The 25,854-nt window shown below is 37.1% G+C and overlaps 1 protein-coding gene across 2 annotated transcripts in view; it reads right to left on the reverse strand.

Moving 5' to 3' along the window:
• The window catches only part of B3GLCT (beta 3-glucosyltransferase), a 122,134-nt gene that overhangs the window by 37,253 nt on the left and 59,027 nt on the right, over nucleotides 1-25,854 (reverse strand). For both annotated transcript variants that reach the window (XM_027835194.1, XM_027835193.1), the window contains exons 5-8: nucleotides 18,323-18,399; nucleotides 17,732-17,843; nucleotides 9,715-9,851; nucleotides 3,927-3,990 (exon numbers count right to left, since the gene is read on the reverse strand). In XM_027835194.1, the coding sequence (XP_027690995.1) occupies nucleotides 3,927-3,990; nucleotides 9,715-9,851; nucleotides 17,732-17,843; nucleotides 18,323-18,399 (390 nt within the window). The remainder of the gene's footprint in view (nucleotides 1-3,926; nucleotides 3,991-9,714; nucleotides 9,852-17,731; nucleotides 17,844-18,322; nucleotides 18,400-25,854) is intronic.

The following is a 25,854-nucleotide window of genomic DNA, read 5'->3' on the forward strand; positions in this document are numbered from 1 at the left end:
AAGACACTGGAAAAAACCATGCAGGAATGACTGTTGAATAACTGTCATTAGTATTTGAAAAAATATGAAGAAAATGAATGAGACAAGTGCTCAGGGACCAGAGCCTGAAATCTGTCATCCCCATTTTTCGAAAAAGATAAATTGAGTTCTTCAAACTAGAGGTCAGTAGGCTTGACTCTGACTGCTGGCAAAAGTCTTGAAGGGCATAATCTTAAAGGGAGGGATTAGTAACCCTTAGAAAAGGAGTACATGCCCACTAAGAGACAACATGGGTCATCAAGGATGGCTCATGCCAAACTAACATCCTGTCTTTTCTTGACAGTGTTATTAAACCGATTAGGGGGAATGTGACAGGTACATAGTATAGTTGGGTTTCACTACAGCATTTTACCAAGTCTCTCATGATATACTTGTGGACAAGATGGAAAAATGAAGCCTGGATTCAGAATTGGTTGGATTATACAGGACCTAAAAAAGAGGCAATTAATGGATACACAGCAACATGAAGGGATATTTCTAATGAACACCCCAGGGTTTACCCCTGACTTTGATGAACAAGTTAAAAAAATAGCAAAATCTAATTAAGATGAAATTTGCTAGGTACAAATGTTATGCCATATATTTGGATTCAATAATAATATCTAGCATTTATGTTCAGTCATTTTTTCAGTCCTATCTGACTCTGTGACCCCATTTGGGGTTTTCTTGGCAAAGATAGTAGAGTAGTTTGCCATTTCCTTCTCCAGCTCATTTCACAGAAGAGAAAACTGAGGCAAACATGGTTAAATGACTTGCCCAGGCACACAGCTAGTAAGTGTCTGAAGCCAGATTTGAATTCAGGTCTTCCTGACTTCAGGCCCAGCATTTCCACTGCGCCACCTACTTGCCTTAAAATTTATATGGAGCTTTTAAGTTTGCAAAATGCTTTAAAAATATTCTCATTTTATCCTCTCAACTACCATGTGATGTGGGTGCTATCATTATGCAGGAGAGGAAACTAAGAAAGGTTAAACAACTTGCCCGGGGTCACATGGCTAATAAGTATCCAAGGCTAGCTTTGAACTCAGGTCTTCCTGGCTCCAGGTCCAGCACTCTATCCACTGTGCCAGCAAGCTGTTTGACTGAACCAGTGCAGGATGGGGGAAACATTGTTAGACATTTTAATCTGGTCCAGCTGACATCTCTGTTGTAGAGCGTTCATACTTTTAGAGTTGGAAAGGACCTGGAAGCAGGGGATAAGTGTTTTTATATAGCACCTACTACGTGCCAGTCACTGTGAAAAGTGCTTCTTATAAACATCTGATCCTCAGCCTTGGAGACCATCTGATCCAATCCTTTCATTTTACAGACGAGGATTAGGAAAGTGAAGTGACTTGCCCCAAAAGGCAAGATTTAAACCTAGGTCCTCTGGGTCCAAGTTGTGTGTTCTTTCCCCTGTACCAGCCTGCCTTCCTCTTCAGGTTGGTGCTAAATGACTTCTGAGATTCTTTCCACCTCTGCCTCAGTGTGCACACTTAGGGTTATAATTAACAGTCTGCCTTCAGATGGTGGTTTGCATGGCAGGTAAAACAAAATGCTGAATGAGTGATAATCTAAAATCTGCTCGAAGTCCAAGATCGTGTAGGTGAACTCAGTAAAAAGGAAACACAAGTCTCTCTTGGGCAGGATTGAATATATGATCAGAGAGATCTGAAGCAATGAATGTTTAAGGACGGGCTATATAATCTGTCTCAGGCTATCTGGTTGCCCACCATTTATGCCAAAAGTACAAAAAGACATCCTTTGCTCCCTGAGTTGTTCACTACTAATTAGCTTAGAGGAAAATAGCCAGTACAACCACAAGGTTAGGGAATGGGAGGTGGAGCTATCCTAAATTCCTGCTAGGGTGGCACAGCGGAGAGAGTTCTAGGCCTAGTCAGGAAGATTGGAGTTCAAGTTCTACCTCAGACACTTACTGTGTGACCAAAGGCAAGTCTCTTCCCCTAGGCCTGCCTCAGTTTCCTCAACTGTAAAAAGGAGATAATAACAGTTCCTATCTCATAGGGTTGTTGTAAGGATCAAAAGAGACAATATTTGTAAAATGCTTAGCACAGTGCCTGGCACATAGTAGGTATTGAATAAATGATTTTGCCCTCCTCTTCTCCTTCCCCCTCAGATGCACCCCCATTACTTGCCTTTGGTTGTTTGGTTAGATCCTGTTTCCCAGGGCCCAGATGTGGACAAAAGGAGAGATTCACATCTAAGTTCAGGGCACTACTAGATAAGGCTACAGACATCTCTGAACCAAGCAACTGTCAGCCTATGGAATTCTCTGAGGGAGGGGTATGGGAAGAGCACATCTCAGAGCTGGATATTCTAGCAAATGAAAGGAGCTGGAAAATGGAACACTGCACATGAGGAACAGCTAGCTGGAGGGCCAATGAGACTGGAACAGACACTGGGTGAAACAGCGCAATATAACCTAGGGCCAGAAAGGCAGTTGGGAGCCAAGCTTCAAATGGCAGGTGGAGGAATTTCTGGTTTATTCTAAAAGGAAGCTACTGAAGAGTTTTGAATGAGGGAGTGCCGTGATCAGATCTATGTTTTAGGAATACCACTTTGATAGCTGTGTGCAGCAGACTAGAGAGGGGAGAGAGAAGAGGCAAGGTGACCAAGAAGAGGTTTATTTCAATAGTCCAGGCAAGGGGTGACAAAAGCCTAAAACAGAGCAGAGAGAAGGGGATGGTTGCAAGAGACAGAGGGAGAACAGACATGACTGGACAATGTGCCAGATAGGGAGGGGAAAAAGAATCAAAGATGACGATGAGGTTATAAACCTGGGTAACTAGAAGGACAGATACATAAAAAAATTAATATTTATTTTATTTAATTTATTAATTGTTTTCTATATGTCAGACACACACACACACAGACAGACATATATGTACATGTAATATAAATATATACATACATGTGTACATATGTATGTATATATCATATATACATATGTATGTATATATATTATATGTACATATGTATGTATATATATTATATATACATATGTGTGTATATATATTATATATACATATGTGTGTGTATATATTATATATACATATGTGTGTATATGTATATATGTGACAGCATCACAGCTTCCTTGCACAACTCAAGAACTATAGTGAGGGACCTGAGAAGGGGCTTTAGAGTGGAAGGATGCCCATATTGGGGCAAAGTGGAAAGATCAGGAACAGATCCAGGAGAGAAGTAAGCATGGATGTCACGATCACCTCCTGAAATGGTGGCCCCAAGTGAGAATGCCCCAATCAGAGGATGAGGTGCAGGGATGGCAATGCCATCAACAGAAATGGGTAAGTTCAGAGAATAGATTAATTTTGGGGGAAATACAGTGTGTTCTATTTTGGACTGGTTGAGTTTTACATTCTTACAAATTGTCCAGGCAGTCAATATCATGGGACAGGCATTCAGGAAAGAGATTAAGGCTGAATAAGAATTTGGGGGAGTCATTTGCATAGAGGTGATAGTTGAACCTACAGATGAAACAGGCTCAGGACATAGCTTGAGAATGACTTCATTTACTATGCAAGGGTTGAGAAGGATGATCTAGAAAGGAGAACTGAGAAGCGAGTAGACAGGTAGAAGCAGAACCAACTGAGAGCTTTACAGAAATCAAAGGAAAAGAGAAGGGGTGGTGGAGGACATCTGCAGAGATGTCAAGAAGGATGAGGATTGAGTAAAGGCACTTCCACCACATGGAGTATTTCACCTCTGGGCTCATCCACAGTTTTAAAACTCAAAACTGGACTGAACTACACTGAGGATTGACTACTTATGAGGGAAAACATACTATTGGAAACTTAGAATTTTTCCAGTACCAAAATCCTTTACAGATTTGATTATTCAAACATTCAACCCAATGAGATATGACTTACCTCATGTTTTAAATCGATTGTAAAATCAGACTTCAAGGACTCACTTTTCAATCTTTTGGTAAGCCTGGAAAATGAAGGCAATTAAATTTACTTTTTGTCAAGAACCAAAAACAAAACAAAACAAAAAAGAGGGGGAAAACATTGTTTGGATTTTTTTAAGTTTAAATAAGTTAATGCAGAACTTATTATTATTAAAATTTTTTATAAAGAATAAAAGAATAAAACAAAATTACACTGTAAGGATGCTAAATGGATGAAAACACAAATCATTTACTTATTATCATAAGCATGCCAATTGTGTGGCACAAATGCTGAATTTTAAACACTTCAAAATGCCAACCTTTAAAAGGAAGATCATTTTATCATATACAAAGAGACATACTGGAGCCTTTGAAAGATAATACAATGAGGTTTTGTTTTAAACTGGATATACTTCTACTGAATTATAGAAAAAAAGAAAATAGGAGAAGGAAAGGAAAAAAAAAGGATAAAGGTTGAAATTTCCCTCGGTCATTTTCAATAACTTCAATATAGCCTTTTTCTTTGCTTGTTTGGGAGACTATTGGGGAAAGCAAAAATTGCTTTTCTTCGAAGTGTTTTCTTTGATTCCAAACTGAGGTTCATACAATGAACTGGACTGTAGAAACACTTATCTGTTTTATGATTCTCATAAAGTAGAAGAAATTTTGTTTTGATATCTAGTTATTTTAATAGTATGTATACCATTGGCTTCATCTATGAGAAGTCATAATAAACATTTTAAATGTCTTCTACTCACTACTGTCAAATAACATCTCAATGTATAAAAGCAGCAGCAAATTTGAAAATCCTACCAAAATGTTTGTTGTTCACTTGTTTATTACATCTTGGCCTTGTGTTTGGTCAAAAAAGATTTTTTTCAAAACTTGATTCTTAACATATAGAAGATAAAGACATGGAAAATGGATCATAATTTATATTTTATTGAATAACAGTTGACCTACAAATGCTATTACAGGGACTCCATGACTTACAAATGACTGACATAAAAATGCCACTTTCAGATGCACCCTCTATCTTCCCCATCCTGAGACATCTCCCAGTTAACAAAAATCAAGCAATTAAGCTATTCTGTTCTCTTTGCTAAAAATAAAGTTCTTTCAAATGGAAAGGAAATAACAAATGACTAATAGGGAGTCAATACCCCAGATAAGTAAGAAGACAAGACAGCACACAGAGCCTAGCACCACTAAATGTATTCAAGTCACTTGGCCCATATGACTTTCCACATTCAGGTAAAGAAAGTACTGGCAGATGTGCCACTGAGCCACCTTCAGCGGTACTTAAAAAATCATTAAGAATGGGAAAGATACTCCATATATAGAAAACAGCAAGTGTCCTGATATTAAAAAAGAGAGAGAGAGAGAGAAAACAGAATAAATGGATAGAATGAATAGAACATGAAAACTACAGGCCAGTAAACAACTTAAATATATAAATATATTATTAAAGAATTAGTTACTGAACATCTAGAAAAGGAAGCAGTAATCACAAAGGGTCAGTATGGTTTTATCATGAAAAAGTCATGCTAGACTCATTTTATTTCCTTCTCTGACAGTGCTTTTAAGCAGAAGGGAATGATGAGGATAAAGTTTCCCTAGATTTTAGAAAAACTAATTGAATCTCAGGCTACATTAAAAGAGACAGAGTTTCTGGGACTAAAGAAGTAATAGTTCCACTGCATCGTGACTATTTGAAGTATTGTGTTTAGTACATTTCAGGAAGGTCATTGCTGAGCTGGGCAGCATCCAGAGGAGAGTAACTGGGACAGTGAAGAACCTTAAGCTCATGCCATAGGAGGATCAACTGAAGAAACTTGACATGGTTAGCCTCGACACTTACAAATAAAATTCTAGAATCACGACCCTTTTGGAAGTTGGGAACTGACAATAATCATGTTGAAACTATTTTATGGGGGCAGCTAGGTGGTGCAGTAGATAGAGCTCTGGCCTTAGAGTCAGGAGGACCTGAGTTCAAATCCAGCCTCAAACATTTGAAACTTACTAGCTGTGTGACCCTGGGCAAGTCACTTAACCCCAACTGCCTCACCAAAAAGCAAAAACAAAAAAACAAACTATTTTATGGCACAGAATTCCCAAAGAAATCAATGAGTCTTTGCTATATCTACCCACACAATAACCATATCCCTATAGTTTTACTTTTCTAAATTTTTATTTATTTAATTTTTAATTTATGGAGTAAAACAAGCATTTCCATAACATAGTATAATTAAAAAAAAGATGATTGCACATAAAACTGCAAATCTATTATGTACAACTTGCTATTCCTTTTTAATATATAACAAAGTTATCAGGCAACTTTCTTTTTTTTCTTTTTTTCTTCCCTCTTTCCCTCGCCCTGTCCTAAAGCTGGCTACCATTAGACACAAATATATATATATATACACGTAAAATCATTCTGTACATACTTCTATTCATCAGATCTTTCTCTAGATGGAGATAGCATCTTCCTTCATATGTCCTTTGTAGTTAATTTGGGTATTTATGATAGTCAAAATGACTTCATCACTCAACATAGTTCTTAAAACAATATTGCTGTTACTGTATATAATGTTCTCTTGGTTCTGCTCATTTCATTCTCCATTATTTCATACAAATCTGTCCATGTTTTTCTAAGCTCATCAAGCTCATCATTTCTTAAAAACATACATTTCTATAACTCATACTGACAACAACCCTAATCCATCCTTAAACACACATACCCAGAATTTTTTTTTGTCAAGTCTTGGAATAAAATCCAAATCAGATCTTATCTAGTTCAAGATGGTCCCCCCAAATATATTGTATCAAAGAATGTTCTGAAATTTGGACTCCATGCCAAGGGCCTTTGAAATCTGATGACTGTTGGAGAGTAGCAACTTGGCTGCAAAAAAGGCTCCCTTGACAATAAGTATTAGCAGAGCTCAAAACAGAGATTTTTCAATGGGGTGTCTAGTGCCCCCTCGACATCAGTAAGCAGGAAATGCTTACTGAGTCCTGGGGTGAAATGATCATGTGCAGTCCGCTTAGGTTTAGAGGCAAGTAGGTGGTACAGTGGAGATGGAGTGCCACTCCTGGAGTCAGGAAGAAATGAGTTCAAATACTGCTTCAGACACTTACCAGCTGTGTGACTCTACACAAGTCACTTAACCTCTGTTTGCCTCAGTTTCTTCAACTGTGAAATAGAACAGCAACTATCTCACAAGCTCATTGTGAGGATCAAATGAGATGATATTTGTTAAGCATTTAGTGCAGTGTCTGGCACATAGTGGGACATGGTATGTACTAGAAAACAGTATATAGTAGGTACTAGAAAAATGTTTATTTCTGTCCTCCCTCAGTCATGGGGATGAGAGTGGGAAGAATTGGGAGAGGAAAGGGAGTGAGATTATGGGTGCTTATCATTGTATGCCCAGGAATTTTTGACACCAGTAGTTACTATTAAAATAAATATTCTTTAGACACTACCAGAAGGGAGAAGGGGCCAAGGTAAGCCCCACATCACAGCACCCTGAAGCCAGGAAGCAGCTGGCTGGTTGGAGACAGTACAGCACACTGAAAAGAATCCTGGATTTGGAGTCACAGGCCCTGGGTTCAAATCCCAGATTTCTCCCTTTGTACCTTAGGCAAATCAGTTAATCTCTTTGAGATTCAGCATCTTTCCAGGCCTCAGTTTCCTCATCCATAAAATGAAGAGGTTGGATAAAAGAATCATAGATTAGAGCTGGAACGGACCCCAGATGCCATCTTGTCCTCCCTTTCAGCTCTAAATCTATGATCCTATGACACTAACCGAGGACAAAAAAGAAAAAGTGCCCAGTTTCTATTATCTCTGGGCTCTTGGCCAGGTCAGCTCCATGTTTCTGCATATGCCTAGGCAGGAGATATGGATGGAGTGCTAGACTCAGAGTTCAAATCCATTTTCTGACATTTCCCAACTATGTGACCACTTCACCTCTATAAGCCTCGGTTTTCTCTTCTGTAGGATGAGGAATAATCCCAGCTGTAGGGTCTAGCTCACAGGGCTATTGTAAGGATCAAATGAGCTAATAATACACGAAAAGCACTTTGCATACTTTAAAGCACTGTATAAACACCAGGTTTTATAACTATGAAGAAATGGATTATTTGGCATCTTCTAAGGTCTGTATGTCCTATTTAAGTTACAGATCACCTCAGTCATCTGTCAGACTTAAAAGATATTACATTAAATTGGTTTTGTTTTTAAGATTTCAAATGCATTTTTTGGGTTCAATTTTATTTTATTTTCAAAGTATTTATATTAAGTTTCTTATCAGCTAGTTACTAAAGCTCTGTTGATCTGGCAAGAAAACTATTTTACAATTGGGTCACAGCCCTCCCCAAACCTCCATTTAAGGAGGGCACCCAGGCCAGCCATCTCTTCATTTCCCAACCAGCTGTACTCTTTCTCCATGACAGATTTCTCCATTGTGCCCTGTGCCAGATATCCTTCACCCCTACAAACTCTTCCAGTTTCCTTTTGTGTGTTCTCTTCCCCCATCAGACTGTAAGCTCTCTGGAGGCGGGAACTCTTTTTCTTAATTTGTATCACCAATGTTAGCACAGTGTCTCGCACACAGTAGGTGCTTAACAAATGTTTACTGAGTAAATTACCTTACACTCATACAATTTTCAAAGTGCTTTCAACGATATATCTCACAATCATTATAACTACTTTTTAAGGTAAATATAGCAAGTATTGTTAGCCTCATCATACAGGAAAAAATGAGACACAGAGAGGTCAGAGGGCAAATAAGAGGCAGAACTGGGATAAGAAGCCAGGTCTCTAACCCTAAAGTCTACTACTCTTTCCCCTCTATCATAGGGCTCTGACCATGGTTAGCAGTAACAATTTTGAATACATATATTTGCCAGAGTCAAGTGAGAGGCAGAACAATTTAGTCAAGTCGTCAAGCATTTATTAAACACATAATATGTGCCTAATCAACCAATAAACATAAGCACCTACTATGTACCAAGCACTATACTATTGCTCACGCAGTATGCACTATAAAAATAACTTTAAAAAAATCTTAAAAATTCTGATTAATACAATGACTGACCATGAATCCATAGGCTGGATGATAAAGCAGGTTATTCATACCTCCTACTAGGGAAATGATGAATTCAAGATGCAAAGTGAAACACACATTTTTAGACATGGCGCACGTATAGATGTTTTCTCTGATTACACTTATCTGTTACAAGGATTCTAGTTTTCTTATTTTTTTTTCACTTGGAGGTATGGGTATTTGAGGGGACAGGGGAACTAGTGATTCTGTTGTAAAAAGAAAACAAGAAAAGAGAGCCATTTAAGCATTTTCTAAAAATGCACACAAGAGAACAGAAGGCCAGCAGGAAACAGACAAGCAGGAAAGCTTTGAAAGTAACAATTTGTTATAAGCTTTTAAAAAGCATATGGTATGAACTAGTGATCCACAGTTTCACATATAGTCCCTTTTTTTCTCTTCTCCTTTGAAAATAAAAACATTTCTTTGGGGGGTATTTGGTATAGTTTTGGTAATCTGGTATTAATAAGTTCAGAATTTTAAAAATTCAAGATTTTTTTTAAATAAAAGAGATTTGAACCAAAAAAAAAATACCCAGAAAATCATAAAACACTACAAAAATATAGATAATTTGCTAGGGCAAAAATGCCTTTTTTTAGCCAATCTACGAGTCATAAAGTCATGGAACTGTATTAAAAAAAATGCCCATTTAATTCTTACTTGTTTATGAGTGGAAGACTAAGGGCCCAGCCAGCAGCAAAGTCAGGAAATTTGAAAATTGTAGGATCTTCAGCAAAGGCATAATGATGGATGATTGTTGATTGTTCATCATGTAACGCTTTTCCTAAAAACCACTCCTGGAAGAAAAATGCACAACATACTAAATCACCCATTACATTATTTATTCAAGATAAATGATAGAAAAAAATAGTTACCTGCTGAGGGAAGGGATTATGGAACTTGCAAAATGTCTGCTTTTACAACCTACTAAAACATTCTTTGTTTTATCACATGGTAAAGAACAGTACTCTGGTCAACAGAAAGTTAGCATATATGGATTCCCAATTTTTAAAAAAATCAGAATACAATAATATAGCTCTAACACTAAAACCACACGAACATAATTTACTCTTTCTTTGATGATTCAGAAATCACTTTAGGATTTGAAATATGCCTCAAAATAATCATTATTAACACTGATCATGCTTATTTTTTTTCTTTTTTTGTTCTAGATCTGTGATTTCATTGCTGTAGGGAACTCCAGGTAAGGAAACACTATATACCAAAAATAAATCAGCAATTGTTCAGCAACATAGAGTCTCGGACAGTCGTCTAGAGAAAGGAGAAGTTACATAACTTGCTCAGGGTACCATAGCTAGGGTGTATCAAAACGTAGGACTTGAATTCAGGTCTTTTTGACTGTGAGGACAGCTATAAATCTATTATGCCACACTGTCAGTCATCCTTATCCGACAGGTGTGCAAAAAGCATTAGTGGATGGAATGGTAGATAACAGAGAGTTTACTTTGCTTTAAGAGATTTCTGAAGAAGGAACTGAATCATGTCAATCTTGATATTCACACAAATGAAACCAAAAGACAGAAGGAAGTTGAAACTAAATGGAAGGCAAATCATGGAATTGGTGGAGTTGGTTTTATGGTATGGCCAATGGCAACAAGAACCATTTTTCATTGGACATTTGGGTGATTTTGTATTGTGGTGCTTATGATGGGTATTTGCAAAAGCATCATCATGAAATTGATTACAGCTTATGTACCAATATCTGGTACAGAGGGAAAAGAGGCAGAGAAGTTGTACCAAGAACTTGAAAAGATGATCCAAATTATATCAACATATATTTCAATACTCAGTGATATCAACACAAGGTGGTCATGGATGAGGATAACAAAAAATACGCTATATCTGCAATAAATCCAAAATAGATATATAACATGACTAATAAATTTCATAATTGAAATATTAGAATAGAATCATATTGTATACCTTTTACAGTTATAGGTAGGAGATGAATTCTTAACGTAAACCAGGGAGAGGTAATTTAAAAAGATAAAAGAAGTCATTTTGATTACATGAAATTGAAAAGCTTTTTACACAAACAGAATTAATTTAGAATAAGAAGGGAATGGGATTAAATGGGGAAAAATCTTTGTATCAAATTTATGTGGCAAGGGTTTGGTATCTAAGATATTTTTATAGACAACTAACAAGAATATATATGGCCAAAAGGCAGTTTCCCAATAGATAAGTGGCTAAAGGTTATGAACAGTTCTCAGAAGAATTACAAAATTCTCCAAATCACTTATAAGAGATAAGGAAATCAGAACAACCCCGAGATTTTACCTCACACCCAGCAAATTGGCAAAGACAAGAAAAAACCAGGAATAATCAGTGTTGGAAGGGCTGTGGAAAGACAGGCATACTATTTCATTGCAGCTAAAACTGTGAATTAGAACAACTATCTGGAAAGGTGCTTTGGAATTATACAAATAAAGTAGCTAAAATCATACCCCCAAGGAGATCACTAATAAAAAGGAAACAATCCATCTACATGAAAATAGTTATAGCAACATTTTTTTTGCAGTAATAAAGAACTAGAAACAAAGTAAATGCCCAATGATTGGAGAATGGCTAAATAAATCATAGTACATGACTATAATGGAATAATACTGGGATCTAAGGAATAGCAAAAGCCTGAAAGATTGCATTAAGTAACACACACGGAAGTAAGGAGACCAAATATAACAATATACACAAAAACTATAACAATATAAATGCAAAGAACGGTGGCAAAACTACAGAAAGTGACTGTTATGTAATTACCAAAAAAAACAAGCTTGGTCCCAAAGAAGAGAAAGGAGAAGGCACATCCCCACACTCCTTTGCAGAAATGGGAGTATCCATGGATGGGGGACATTACACACATTGTCAGATTTTTTTATTTACTGATCGGTTTTGCTTATGTTTTTCTCTTTTCCTCAAAAAAGAAAGATCTTTTTTTTTTAAATACAGAATCTCCCTCTGGCAGGGGTTAATATAAGATTATGAACAGTACTGTTGTTCACTGATAGTGAGAATCACTAGAAAGGAAGTAAGTTTTGAGAAAGCTTGGGAAAAGAGTCAACTATACAAAGATCATCCTAAGAGCACTTAGTTAGCCAATCAGCCAAATGAGCATTTATTAAGTACCTACTATATGCCAGGCACCATGCTAAGCTAAGCATGAAAGGCAAGACAATCCTTGCTCTCAAGAAGCTCAGTCCAATTTAAGGAGGAAACTAGAAGGAGCGCAACAAAGATTTGTATAACAAAATCTTTTCATCATTAAGAACAGTGAAGCCATCACATTTAAACCCTAACATCAAAGTCTTAGATAATCTCCTTGATGAAGTAAAATGGCACTTCAGAAAATAAAGATGGTGAAAGTAGTTGGATGAGACCAGATATATATATATACACACACATATATAGAAGAGGTCTGTGTTGAAGGCAACACAGCCGAGGGCACTGGGAGATCAATTTTTAAGGTAGCTGAAAGAGAAAAAGATACCAAAGTTGGGAGAAGGGAGGGGACCTACTTTTCTTCATTTATACTATTCATATAACACTGGCTACACTTTTATTTCAAATGACTGATGAAGAGAAAGGGATTGTTAACACAAAATAACACACTTTCATATTGAAAACACTAAATCAATTAGATCATTGGGAAACTAAAAGTTTTAAAGCTGAAAGGGACCTGGAAGGTTATCTAGCCTTCCCAATTCCTTTTACAGAGGAAGAACTAGCTTAGAACGGTGAGTGGTTTGCCAGGGATCACACAGGAAGGAGTGTCAGAGCCCACAAAAAGAACCCAGGTGTCCTGACTCTCAGCCCAGCATGCTTGCTGCTGCAGCATTTGACCCCTCACTTTCTGTTCTGCTAAAATTTCTGACTGGGTTGAAATTTGAAAAATCTCTCTGGTTTAAAAATAAACCTCACACCTATAGAATGCTTATTCTTTAATGTCATTTTAAAAATAAAACACTCTAAATTTTTGAATGATTCAGAAAAGCTAAGGATCCTGATAAGATTTTATTTTATATTCCAATTTTCATGAACTTGTCTTAAACTTTTGAAATTATCATTCTATTTTTTTCACAAAAAAAAAAAAAAGCAAGGTGAGTCGTCATCCCTTACAGAATTTGAGCTATGGATAACAGAAGGAATGATCTACAGATGAAAAAAACATTAAGTGAAAGTTACAACTCCCGCATTCAAAGAGAAACCTGAGAGGTTTTTAGAAGGTTTTTTGGTGTTATGTTTTATTTTTATAGCAAACAAAGACAGCATACCACATAACAAAAGCTTTAAATGAAACAAGACTATCCTTTCATGGCACAAGAGACTGGATTGGGGCCTCTCCCCTCAAAATATTTAATATTTATTTTGCATGTACTTATTTATGTACATGTTGTTTCCCCTGATAAAATGTAACCTTCTAGAGGGCAGGGACTATTTCATTTTTGTCTCTATATTCCCAGGGCCTAGCATAGTGCTTGGAACTTATAATTATGCTAGCTGGTACAGTGGTTAGAGCACTGGGTCTGAAGTCAGGAACACCTGAGTTCAAATCTGCCCCTTAATACTTACTTAAGTATAATGCTTAATACTTAAGTATACTTAAGTATTATACTTAATACTTAGTTATGTGACCTTGTGCAAATCACTTAACCTCTGTTCACCTCACTTTTCTCATCTGTAAAATGGGAATAATAATAGCACCTACTTCCTAGGGATGTTGCAGGAATCAAATGAGGTAATAATTGTAAAGTACTCAACATATAGTAAGCACTATATAAAGGTTAGTTATCATTATTATTATTGTATAAAAAGAGGTAACTGGGTCTAGCTAATTCTCAGCACATAATAAGCACTATATAAGTGTTAGTTATTATTATGATTATAGGGCAACAAGGTGGTGCAGTGGATGATACAGTGGTTAGAGCACCAGGCTTGGAACCAGGAAGATCTGAGTTCAAATCCAGCCCAGACACTTACTAGCTGTATGACCCTGGGCAAGTCACTTAACCTCTATTTGCCTCAGTTCCTCAAATGTAAAATGAGGACACACTAGAGGAGGAAATGCAAACCACTTCAGTATCTTTGCCAAGAAAATGCCATGAACACAAAGTCCATTGGGTTATATAGAGTTGGACACAACTGAACAACAACAAAATTATTATTAGCGTGCAAAATAAGGTAAGTGATTCTAGCCCAATAGAAATGTGCCGTGCAAATTCAAATGATGAGACTACTTCAAGGGATTCATAATTGCTAGTTGATTGGCTTGAGCAATCTGAAAATCCTAGGTAAGATAAGATGGTAATTCTTTTCCCCTTTGAAGAAGTTATTGTTAGAATGGAGACATCATTTTACACCTATCAAATTAGCTAAAATGATTGAAGGGGAAAGCAACAAATATTGGGAGGGGATGTGGAAAAATTGAGACACTAATTCACTGTTAGTGGAACTGTGAACAGATTCAACCATTTTGGAGAGCAATCTGGAATTACACCAAAAGAGTTATTAAACTGCCTATACCTTTTGACCCAGCAAGACTACTAATAGGAAGGGGATCTGGACCCCAAAAAGGAAAAGCCCCTGGACTTTTCCACATGGCCCAGGTCCCTGTCGTTCTTAAGGGGCACCTGGCCCTTCCCAGTTAATCCTTTCAACTGCCCTTTCGTTGTGGGTCTCATTGTCTGCACCTGGCCCCACCCTAGACCAGCACTCCTTAATTCCATCTAGACCCCTTCCATGTGGCCCAGGTTTGTGGCCCAGGTCCATGGCCTCAAACCAAACCACTGGACTGAGAACCTGAAAGCATCAGGCTGAGTGTGAGACAGCCTTGTAACAGTCTGACCTAATGGGACTTGTGAAGTCAGGCCTGAAAAGCACCTCTAAACCTTCCTAGGTGTTTGGAGAGAGACCCCAACTGCAGGGCAAGAAGGGGATAGGGAGTGAGGGAAGGCTTACATACCTTCCAGTCTTGGCCATAGAAGATTTTGAGATTAGGCAGTTTCCTGATCAGGGAACCAAAATGTTGAAGTCTAGGGGTACTGGGAACCTGAAATTCAAGGGCAAGTGACATGGGTCCTGCCTCAAATGAATTCCACCCAAGCCTTCTTTTAGCCAAAGATAAGGTTTATTAGATCACTGATCAGGGTGGGCAAGATTCTAAGAATCTGCCCTATTAGCCAGATTTTAAGAATCTGAGCCTTTGTAATGAGAATACAACTGGATCAGAGTCTTAAGGAATCTGAGTGATTTAATGGGGACAAGATGGACACTTATATATAGTGGTCAAGGAGTGGTTAATAGCTCAGGTGACTGGGAGGTAAAAGAGAAGGACCCGAAAGGGCTAGGTGCCCCAGGTGAACACTAGGGACCTGGATCACATGGGAAAGTCCAGGGGCTTTTCCTTTTTTGGGGTCCAGATCCCAAAGACATAGTCTTTTCCTTTTAGGGGTTCAGATCTCAATCCCATCACTAATACTAGGTCTATTTCCAAAGACGATTAGGGAAAAAGGAAAAGAACCTATATGTTGTAAAATATTTACAGCAAGTCTCTTTGTGGTGGCAAAGAACTGGAAATTTCGGGTATGCTCATCAACTGGAGAATGGCTGAATAAATTGTAGTATTTGATCATGCTGGAATACTACTGTGCTATAAGAAATGATGAGCTCAATGATTTTAGAAAAACATGGATAGACTTGCACAAAATAATGAAGAGCAAAATAAGCAGAACCCAGAGAACAATATATAGAGTAAGAACAATATTGTTTTAAGAACAACTTTGAGAGATGAAGTCATTTTGACTACTACAAATACCCAAATTCACTACAAAGGACATATGAAGGAAGACACTATCTGCATCTAGAGAAAGAACTGATAAATAGAAGTATGTATAGAATGACTTTACATACATACATATATATTTATGTATGTATGTATGTATATGTATATGTATATATGCATCTAACAGTAGACATGGGGGCAGGGGGAGAAAAAAGAAAAAAAGAAATTTACATTATAACTTTATTACATATTTAAAAGAAATAGCAAGTTGTACATAATAGATTTGCAGTTTCATGTGCAATCTTTTTTATTATACTATGTTATAGAAATGCTTGTTTTGTTCCATAAACTAAAATAAAATAAATTTTAAAAATAGAATAGACAGCTCTCATTCATCCAACTTTATTATTATTACCAAGTTAATTCAGCAAATATGGATTGACTACTAGGCACAAGGTACTAAAGTTAGAAGAATGATAATGAAAGATAAATTGAGCCATTCCAAAGCTTTCAGATTTAAAATGCTGATTTTTGTTATGCTGATGAATCTGCCCTTAATCATCAGTCCTTGAGGTATTATTCCCAGTCCAGATTTCTGTCTCTAAGGTGCAAAGGCCTATGTAATATAATCAGGAAAAAAAAATCCTCCTACTTTTCTTGACCCAAATACATATGACTAGATTCTAATGTGCGGCCTGGGGAAAAGAGACTTTGGGACAAGTTTAAAATGCCCTAGCAAGCCTAACCCAATTCTGGGTCATCATCAATTCCAAAGAATGCCTAAGTCAATTTGGTCCGAGTGAAATTCCCCCTAATCTGGATCCGTTCTAGCTTGTTCGTAGAAAGATCCCCACAGGGTAGTGGTGGTTTAAAAGATACCTGGGTATGGTCCCAGAGATCTTAACTGAGGTCAAAATAGAGAATGATGATAATGATGATGATGATGATGATGATGATGATGATGATGATGATGGTGATGGTGATGATGGTGATGGTGATGGTGATGGTGATGGTGATGGTGGTGGTGGTGGTGGTGGTGGTGATGATGATAATGGTAATAGCTAACAGGAAAGGAGATAATATATGGAAAGCACTTTGCTAGCCTTAAATGACTAAATGAAGAAGTATTTATTAAGTACTTCCTATGCATTAAGTACTGTGCTATGTGAATGTAAACTATTACTATATGATTGCTTTCAGGTGTGCGAAATGCCATTACATATATTAACTCCTTTTAATCCTCACAATAATACTGTAAGGTAGGGGCTATTATTATCTCCATTTTTAGATGGAGAAAGTGAGAGTATGAGAAGTTAAGTGACTTGCCCCGGGTCACAGAGTTAAGTGTCTGAGGCAGGATTCCAAGTCGGGTCTTCCTGACTCCTAACCCTTAGGAGTTAATTTAATGCTGTCAATCAAAGCTATATCTACTAAGAAGGACATATTGACACACACCAAAAAAAAAAAAGTAAAAATTATAGTTAATGGAATCAGAATGACCAAATTACCATATTGCCATGAAAAGAAATAGTTCATTTAACTTTATGTTTAAAGTAGATGATTTCTTAACTCTGGATTACTGCATTTGTCTAATATTTCCAAATTACTAATATATTTTTAATATGCCTTCCATTTTAAAAAAAAGAGTATCATATAAGTCCTCTCATTTTGTAAGCCATAAACCATAAAAGAAAACTTTCAAATTGGAAGTTCTTTACAAAGAAATTCTAACAATATAGCCTCCGAGCTTACACATTAACTATTTCCAACTCTTTTTAGAAGTGTTATTTACTAGCTTCCCATTCTTTTAATCAATACTAAACCCTCTTCAAGGTTTTCCCCTGGAGGCTTAATATTAACATTTCAATTTTCCTTTACCTTAGATGGGTCATATCTTCGGAGAGTTTCTAAGAGCTTTGGAATGTGTATCCTTGTTTCTTCTTCACAGAAGAAAATCCATGATGAGTTTCTGCTAAATGATGTGGAAAAACTAAGAAGAAATAGTTTACAATAAGCTCTACTCCAAACTGGATTTATCATAAAACCACAAAGTTGTGAGTAAGAAATGGAAGAAATGATGATGAGATACGATGATAAGAGAGCCCTATTTTCTTCATGTATTTTTCCTTTCCTTAGACAATGGTCCAAAGAGGAATCTTATCAGCTCTTCAAATTCACTTTCCCATAAAAATCCTTCAGAAGGCAGATAAGAGAATGTTCATATACTCAATTCTGTAGTTCATTTGTTTACTTTTGAAGTAAATTGTGTTTTTAATTTAAAGCTGTGACAAGCAATAAACTTTCCAAGGCTGAACCCCACCCCCTCTCATTCTTCCTCCACCCCGGCCCTACACAGTCACCAATTCTGAAAGAAGAGTACCCAGAAACCTCCAGGCAAGGAAAACTAAGTAACATGAGCATATTCAGATGAGAATGTCAGTAATTCAGAAAGATTTTTTTCATACATACTGAGGTAATAACGGAAGTATGGTCCATGCTCCTTCATGCTTATCCAGAAGATGAAGAAGAAGAACTCTGGGGAGCTCCTAAAACACAGGGTGATAAAATAAAATTAGTCAATAAATAAACAAGAGAGGGAAATAAGTCAGAACACCTGACCACTACAATATTAAATATCCACTTAATTTCAACACAAACATTTCTTGAGAAAGGTGATTTTAATGTCTCATAGGTTGGGTCAAAGTCCCTTCTTTTCTCCCTAGGGTCTACAGGAAATGATCATTCTCCAATCAAATGTGCATTGTTCTCTTCATCTGAACAATGAAACATTAACTAAGCATTTCCAATTGGTGATTTTTCTAAACTAGAATCTAAGATGGCTAGGGTTGGGAAAGAGGAAGGACCACAGAAGGAAGGGTTTCCAAGAGTTATAGCTTGACAAGAATTAATCCTATGAAGACAGAAAAAAATTCTTTCAAGGAAATGAAAGCTCAAGTATTCTACAAGCACATATACATAAGAAAAAATAAGTATTAATTCACCTCATAGACAAATAAATCAACACTTAAATATTCAGACAGTGAGGTAGTTAATTTTGGGGTAACACAGAGGATAAGAACTATATGTAGGATTTCTAAATGCCATGCATTGGTAGAGAAACAGTAATAGTTTTCAAATAACACACACCTGTCGCCAGAAGAATACAAATATATTTAATATTCAATTGTATTAATATTTAATTGAATGGCATTCATTTTGGGGATATAACATTGATGTGGTTTAGAGGTTTAGGGGTGCTGGGACCCACAATAGACGTGTCCTGCCCAAAAGAATTCGACCCAAGCCTTCTTTCAGCCAAAGACAAGGTTTATTAGAACATCCGTCACATTGGGCAGACTCTTAAGGAGTCTGAACATTAGTAAACTATTGGCTAGATTATAAGAATCTGACCAGTGGCCAGATTTTAAGAATCTAAGCAATGGCTAGATTATAAGAATCTGAGCATCTTAATGGTGACAAGATGTACTTTATATACAGAAAGACTGTGGGAGGGATCTAGGAGTAGCCAAGTAGTCTAAGTGGTAATAGAATTCTAGGGAAATGGAGAGGCAAGACAATGGAGGGGAGATTGGGTGTAGACACAATGAAAGGCCAGTTGATTATAGCCTCAAGCAAATGCCAGAGATTTGGCCATGTGGGAAAGTCCAGGGATTTTCCTTTCTCGGGCCCAGATCCCAACCCCATCAACACAATTCTCCTCTAAGTAACTATAAAAAGAGACTAAAAATCTTATCATAAAACCTCCTAGAGGAACAATGAGCAGACTTGGTGTTTCATTACTGGCATTCTTCAGTTCTCCCAATACACTTTATTGCCACAAGTTTTATACAGGATATAAAAAACATGTTATCCTAAACATTATAGACAGGAAGGTGAAATGATAAACATCCAATTTTGCCAAGCACATCATCATTACAGAACCACTGGGATTATCAAGTCAACCTTGCAGGCTGCATACTTTGAATTATTTTCAGAAGAAAAGATAGACTCTGACAAAGCCAGAGATTTAAAAGTAAATGAGGCTTGTTTCTTTGCAGCTACTTCAGCATCGCTGCACAAATTAACATGAGAGTGGTCAAAGATTAAGATGACCACTTAAGATTAAGTGGCAGTCTAGGAAAGAAAAAGAAAGAGATGAAGCAATACCTCGCCAAACTCTCCCCTCTTTGTAAATTCCCTGCTGCTGACATCCTCCCAATCACCTAGGCTCATAGCCAAGGGGTCATCCTCCATTCCTCACTTTCTCTTCCCTAGCCCATATCCAATCAGTCATCAAGTCCTTTCATTTATACCTTTGTAATATCTCTTGTGTATGCCCCATTCTCCCTTCTAACACTGCAACCTCTCTGGTGCACCTGGACTCTTGCACTAGTCTACTGGTAGATATTCCTTAAGTCTCAAGTCTCTCCCTTCTCCAACTGTCCTTCCTCCAATCAACTATCAAATTGATTTTCCTAAAATGAAGATCTGACTGTATTTCACCCTCTGTTCAAAAAACTCCAGTGACTTCCTATTACTTCCAAAATCAATTAGAAAATCCTGTGTTTGGCTTTTAAAGTCCTTTATAACCTGGTATTTCCCACCTTTCCAGACTTCTTAAATCGTATTCCCCTTTATGTATTCTGTGAACCCATGATACTGACCTTGTTATTGAATTAAAACTGTGTCTCATGTATGATAATATTTTCCTTCTTCATCTCTACTTCCTGGTTTCCCCAGTTTCCTTCAAGTCTTAGCCAAAGTCCTACCTTCTGCAAGAAGCCATTCTTTAGTGCTCCTTCATCTTAATGAAGTCTGTAAGCCTCCAGGTGGATAAAGAGAGATGGCATCAGCATCTCATGCTCCCCACTGGTGGCCTGCAAGCAGTCATGAACAGAGGCTGTTTTTGGTTCAGTTGTATCTATTTCTCCTGCTCTTAGGTAAGTCTGAGAGATAGCTGCAACCTTGTGAGTTTCAGAAGGTCAGAAGAACAAGATGCCAGAGACTCAGGACTCCAAACCAGTGCTTACCAGCTGCTGATCCTGGGGTACCAGCCCAGTCCTGAGAAATGATTGGCTTGACCCAGCCTAATAGCAAATGAGCCCACTGAGATATGTCCTGCAAAAAAGGGGCTACTGTGCCAGTGTTTGTATGTATTTGGGGGAGAACTTCGTGAGGCAAACACTTTGCAGCAACCTGTTTAAGTTTGAGCACACTATCCATCAGGGACCAAGGGGTTGCAGGGGAGAATACGTGCTGGGGTTTGGGGGGGAAGTTTTCGTACTTTTGTTTTTGCTACATCTTTTCAGTAAATATCCCTTTTAAAAGATAACTGATTTTACCTAGTTAAATTGATAATTGAGTACTAATCAATGGCATTGATGATATTGAGGAAATATTAACTGGTAATTGATATTGAAAATAACACATTAGAATGGGTGTTCAAGCTGAGTACATTAGAGCAATGGTTCCTAACATTTTTTATTCCATGAACCACTTTAACAATAATTAAAAAATGTTGTAAACAATTGTGGAGGTTGTGAACCCTCTGGGTAATTTGACATACTATGCACAATAAACTTTTAGATTTATTATCTAAGTGTTTTTACAATAACCATAAAAAACTTCCCACCAAAACACCCAAATTAAAATGTACATTTATATAATTAAAATTAAAGAATATAAAATTTTATTCTACCTAAAATTATGAAAAGTGCAAATTTAAAATTATAAAACAATGACAAATATTTTATGTGGGACATCCTGTAAGAATTAAATGAAGCAATCCAGTAAGACCTTATATGCTTACTATTATCTGCCAGAGTTCCTACTAAATTTCTTCATTTTACAAATTTTGTCAAATATTAATAATATTTTAATGAAATAAGTTACAACTTGTAAAATGTTTCACATAATATTATGATCAATTTGATTTCAATGTTGGACTGTTTTATTTGAATGAAGGTTTACAATATTTGGCTCAATGTCAAACAAAGATGGTCTTCAATCTGGTGCTTTACTGAGTTTATTGCTGTATTTTGCTTTAAAAAAAGAATAAAATGAAAATGTTCACTCATGCAAATATGTGGTGAAAAACAAGCTCTCTTACTGAGAGACAGAACCTGAGCAAATACACAGAGGAAAAAGAAGGAATATTTAATTTAGAGAATAGCTAGTCATCCAGGGTGGTTGTGGTAAAGAGAAATGATATGAAATAGAGTAGAAAAAATTACTTGAAGCCAGATTGTGGAGAGCCTTAAATGTCAAGTTAAATGTATATCTTAAGGGCAGCTACGTGGTGCAGAGGATAGAGTACTGAACCCGGAGTCAGAAAGACTCATCTTCCTGAGTTCAAATCTGGCCTCAGACACTTACTAGCTGTGTGACTCTGAGCAAGTCACTTAACCCTGTTTGCCTTTGTTTCCTCATCTGTAAAATGAGCTGGAGAAGGAAATGGCAAAACCACTCCAGTATCTTGGCCAAGAAAACCCCAAATAAGGTCACAAACAGTTGGAAATGATCGAAATGACTGCACAACAATAAATGCATATCTTAACCCTGGGCAAGGGGGAAACACTGGATTTTTGAGCAGGGGAGTAGTAATCTTCTCTCTTACAGAGGTTATTTTAGAAGGAGCTTAGTAGTACTTTACATAATATGGGCCCAACAGGCCTTTGAGAATTCACTTCCAGACAACTATGAAGCACCAAAGGATCTCAGACCATAGCAAACTTTCTTGATAATTACATCACAAAAAGTCTGAGAACATCGATAATGAAACATACTCCTTACACTTCCCATCTTCTAACATTCTATTCACCTCCATAAATACAATGCAGCCATAGTAGCCTACATGCTGCTCCTGGCACAAATAACACTCCATCTCCAGTCTCTCATCTACATGCCTTAGCACTGGCTGATCCTTCGTACCTGGAGTGTTCTCCATCCTCACTTTGGCCCCTCAGGAGCCCCGACTTCCTTCAATATTCATCTCAAACCTCCTTCAAGAAGCCTCTCCTCACTCCTCCCCCAAACCCAAATGTATGTCCTCCCCTCTAAGGCTCCTTTCCAACTATTCTGGATGTATCTTGTCTGTACCTATTTCTATTTTCTTTGTAACCCTAGTATTTAGCACATTTAGCTTAAGCATAGTTAAGTACCTAAATCAATGCCAATTGATTGGGTGAGTGGTACCTAAGGAAGGGAAACTAAGGAATCTCATTTATCAAGGATGTTCTGTGATGCTAGCGACAATAATTTCTAAGAGTAACAAATGGAAATGTGTAGCAGAAAAGTATCTGAGATAATAATCTTTAATTCTTCAACAAAGTAACGTAGTCTTGCTAAAACACTGCTAATTATAATCTGTAAGGTACACTCCACTGGTAAAATATATGGTATACTTGTAATTGTTCAGTCATTTTTCAGTCATGTCCAACTCTTCATGACCCCATTTGGGGTTTTCTTGGCAAAGATACTGGAGTGGTTTGTAATTTCCCTCTGTAGCTTATTTTGCAGATGAGGAAACTGAGGCAAACAGGGTTAAGTGACTTGCCCAGAGTCACACAGCTAGTAAATGTCTGAGGTTGGATTTGAATTCAGGAAGATGAGTCTTCCTGGTTCCAACCCAGTGCTCTATCCACTGTGCCACCTACCTGCCCATATATCTGACTGGTATACTTACATAGGAAATAAAGATTTTTATAGACTTTTAATTTGAAATAGCAGAAAGAGGCCATAAGCATGCCACCAAAAAGCTCCAAATCTTATATTTTCAGAAACAAGTTCAAAAAATGAAAAACATTAAAATGAGCTTTCTTAGCACCTCACACTTGTACCAACTTTTAAAACCAATCAACAATTACTAATTGGCCCTATATCATATGCTGAGAACTTTTTTCCAAGTGCTTATAACCCATACAGAATGAAGCTTTCATTTTTTCTATTTGGACTTTTAATCACCACTGCTTTTCATAGCTTCTCCCATCTTGGCTCCCATATCACCCTTCTTGACAGGGGCCTCGAGGTCTTTCTTATTTTCTTGGGTGTGCCTGGGTTACATGACCCTGACAAAGTCATTCAGAACCAAACCTCCTGAATTGAGTGTATGGACAAAGCTGAGGAACAACTCTACTCTAGTCAAAAACAAGGTGTGAATGGAAACTAATGGGAATGATTTTCTTGTGTGGCTCAAATTGGTTCTGAAGGTAATTAAAAAGATAGCACATACCACCACCATTCTGAAAGACAACAACTATTTGAATGATAGCATGTCAAAGCAAAGTTTCATAAGAGCTTAGAGATCATCTAATTTAATTGCCTTGTTTTCCAGAGGAGGAAAATGAGGCCCCAAAGGGTTGTCTAAGTTCATAACGCTCAGTAATACCCGTTTTTGTGTGTTGTCTTTCCTCATTAGATTGTAAGCTCCTTGAGGGCTTATGTCTTTATTTTTCATATTTGTATCCTCAGCACTTAGCACAGTACTCATCATACAATAGGAGTTTAATAAATGTTTATTGTCTGACTGACAGTAAGAGAGCCAGGGCTGAAAAACAGTCTGACTTCCTAACCCCAGTGTTCTTTCCTTTGCAAAGTTCTAGAACATATTTTTGTTAATCTCATTTCTTTAAGTCTCATATTTGTTCCTATTATAAGCAGGTCAGATCTGCTTGATTGTAGGACAGAAAGACAGTGGTGTCAACAGTCCTGAGGACTCTATGAGGACATGAGAGTTGCTTGTGGCCATTGGCATAAAACTGGGGAAAACAGGTCCCCTTTGCTGGTTCTACAGACTAAATCACAACACCACTGTAAAAGAATTAATTGTCCTTGAAGGATTATAGATCTAGAAATGTCAAGGAGCTCAGAGACCATCTAAATCACATCCTTTATTTTATAGAAGAAGAAACTGAGGCTCAAGGAGGTTAAGAGACTTATCCAAGGTCCCACGGGTACTAAGGGTCAGTCAGAGGTGGTATTTGGACCTAGGTCCTCTAACTCCAGAACCAATCAATGCTCTTTCCACTTGAGGAAGAGCCAAATGAGAAATCTTTAGATGCAGCAGTATTATTTCAGAGGAATGGTGTTTTTGGGTGGCTTTCAAATGAGATTTTATATGTATGAACATATGCATATAAGATGTATATATAAGATATATGTATATATGTACACACATATATGTATGTATATCTGTACATACACATACATGTATAAACACACATATATAAATATAAACCCTATGGAAGAATATTTTAAAACTCCTTTTTAGTTCCTAGAAATATTAAAAAATTATATTTTCCAGCCTAAAACACTTCCCAGACATTTCCCTTTAGGAAAGTGGGTAAAACAAAAAGCTATAGCCTTTCTTGGGAAAATAGATTAAGGAATTAATTTAACTCTAGAAAAGATCATAGCCTTTTCCATCTCTAAAGCTCTAGCCACTAATACATACATAGGGAAACGTCCTTGTCCATTGAAAGGGAGGCATCCTCTCCGCTTTCTCTTCAGTTTAAATTCTAGATATAGATTAAGGGGAAAGGTCCAGGATGAATTGGGTAGATCTTGGTTGCTTTAGAATTTTAACCCAGTGGATATAGTGCTGGGCCTGGAGTCAGGAAGACTCATCTTCCTGAGTTCAAATCTGGCCTCATACACTTACTAGCTGTGTGTCACCCTGGGCAAGACATTTAACCCTGTTTGCCTCAGTTTCCTCATCTGTAAAATGAGGTAGAGAAGGAAATGGCAAACCTTCGCCTAGTACCTTTGCCAAAAAAAACCCCAAATGAGGTCACAGAGTTGGACATGACCAAAAAATGACTGAAAAACAACTGAAATTTCTTTGCTCGAGACTCCTATAAATGAAACTAAAATTGTCTTGGGAACAGAGAGTTGTGTCAGAAGTCATAGAGACTGCACCAGTTTGGACATCTTAGTTATTAAATAAGTGTTAAATAAAATTGTTTCTGTCAAGATTTGAGATTAAAAACTCAGGACAGGATTAG

This window comes from Vombatus ursinus, unplaced genomic scaffold, assembly GCF_900497805.2.
Source record: "Vombatus ursinus unplaced genomic scaffold, bare-nosed wombat genome assembly UNPS02014813.1, whole genome shotgun sequence".
In the NCBI taxonomy this organism is placed as follows: Eukaryota; Metazoa; Chordata; class Mammalia; order Diprotodontia; family Vombatidae; genus Vombatus; species Vombatus ursinus.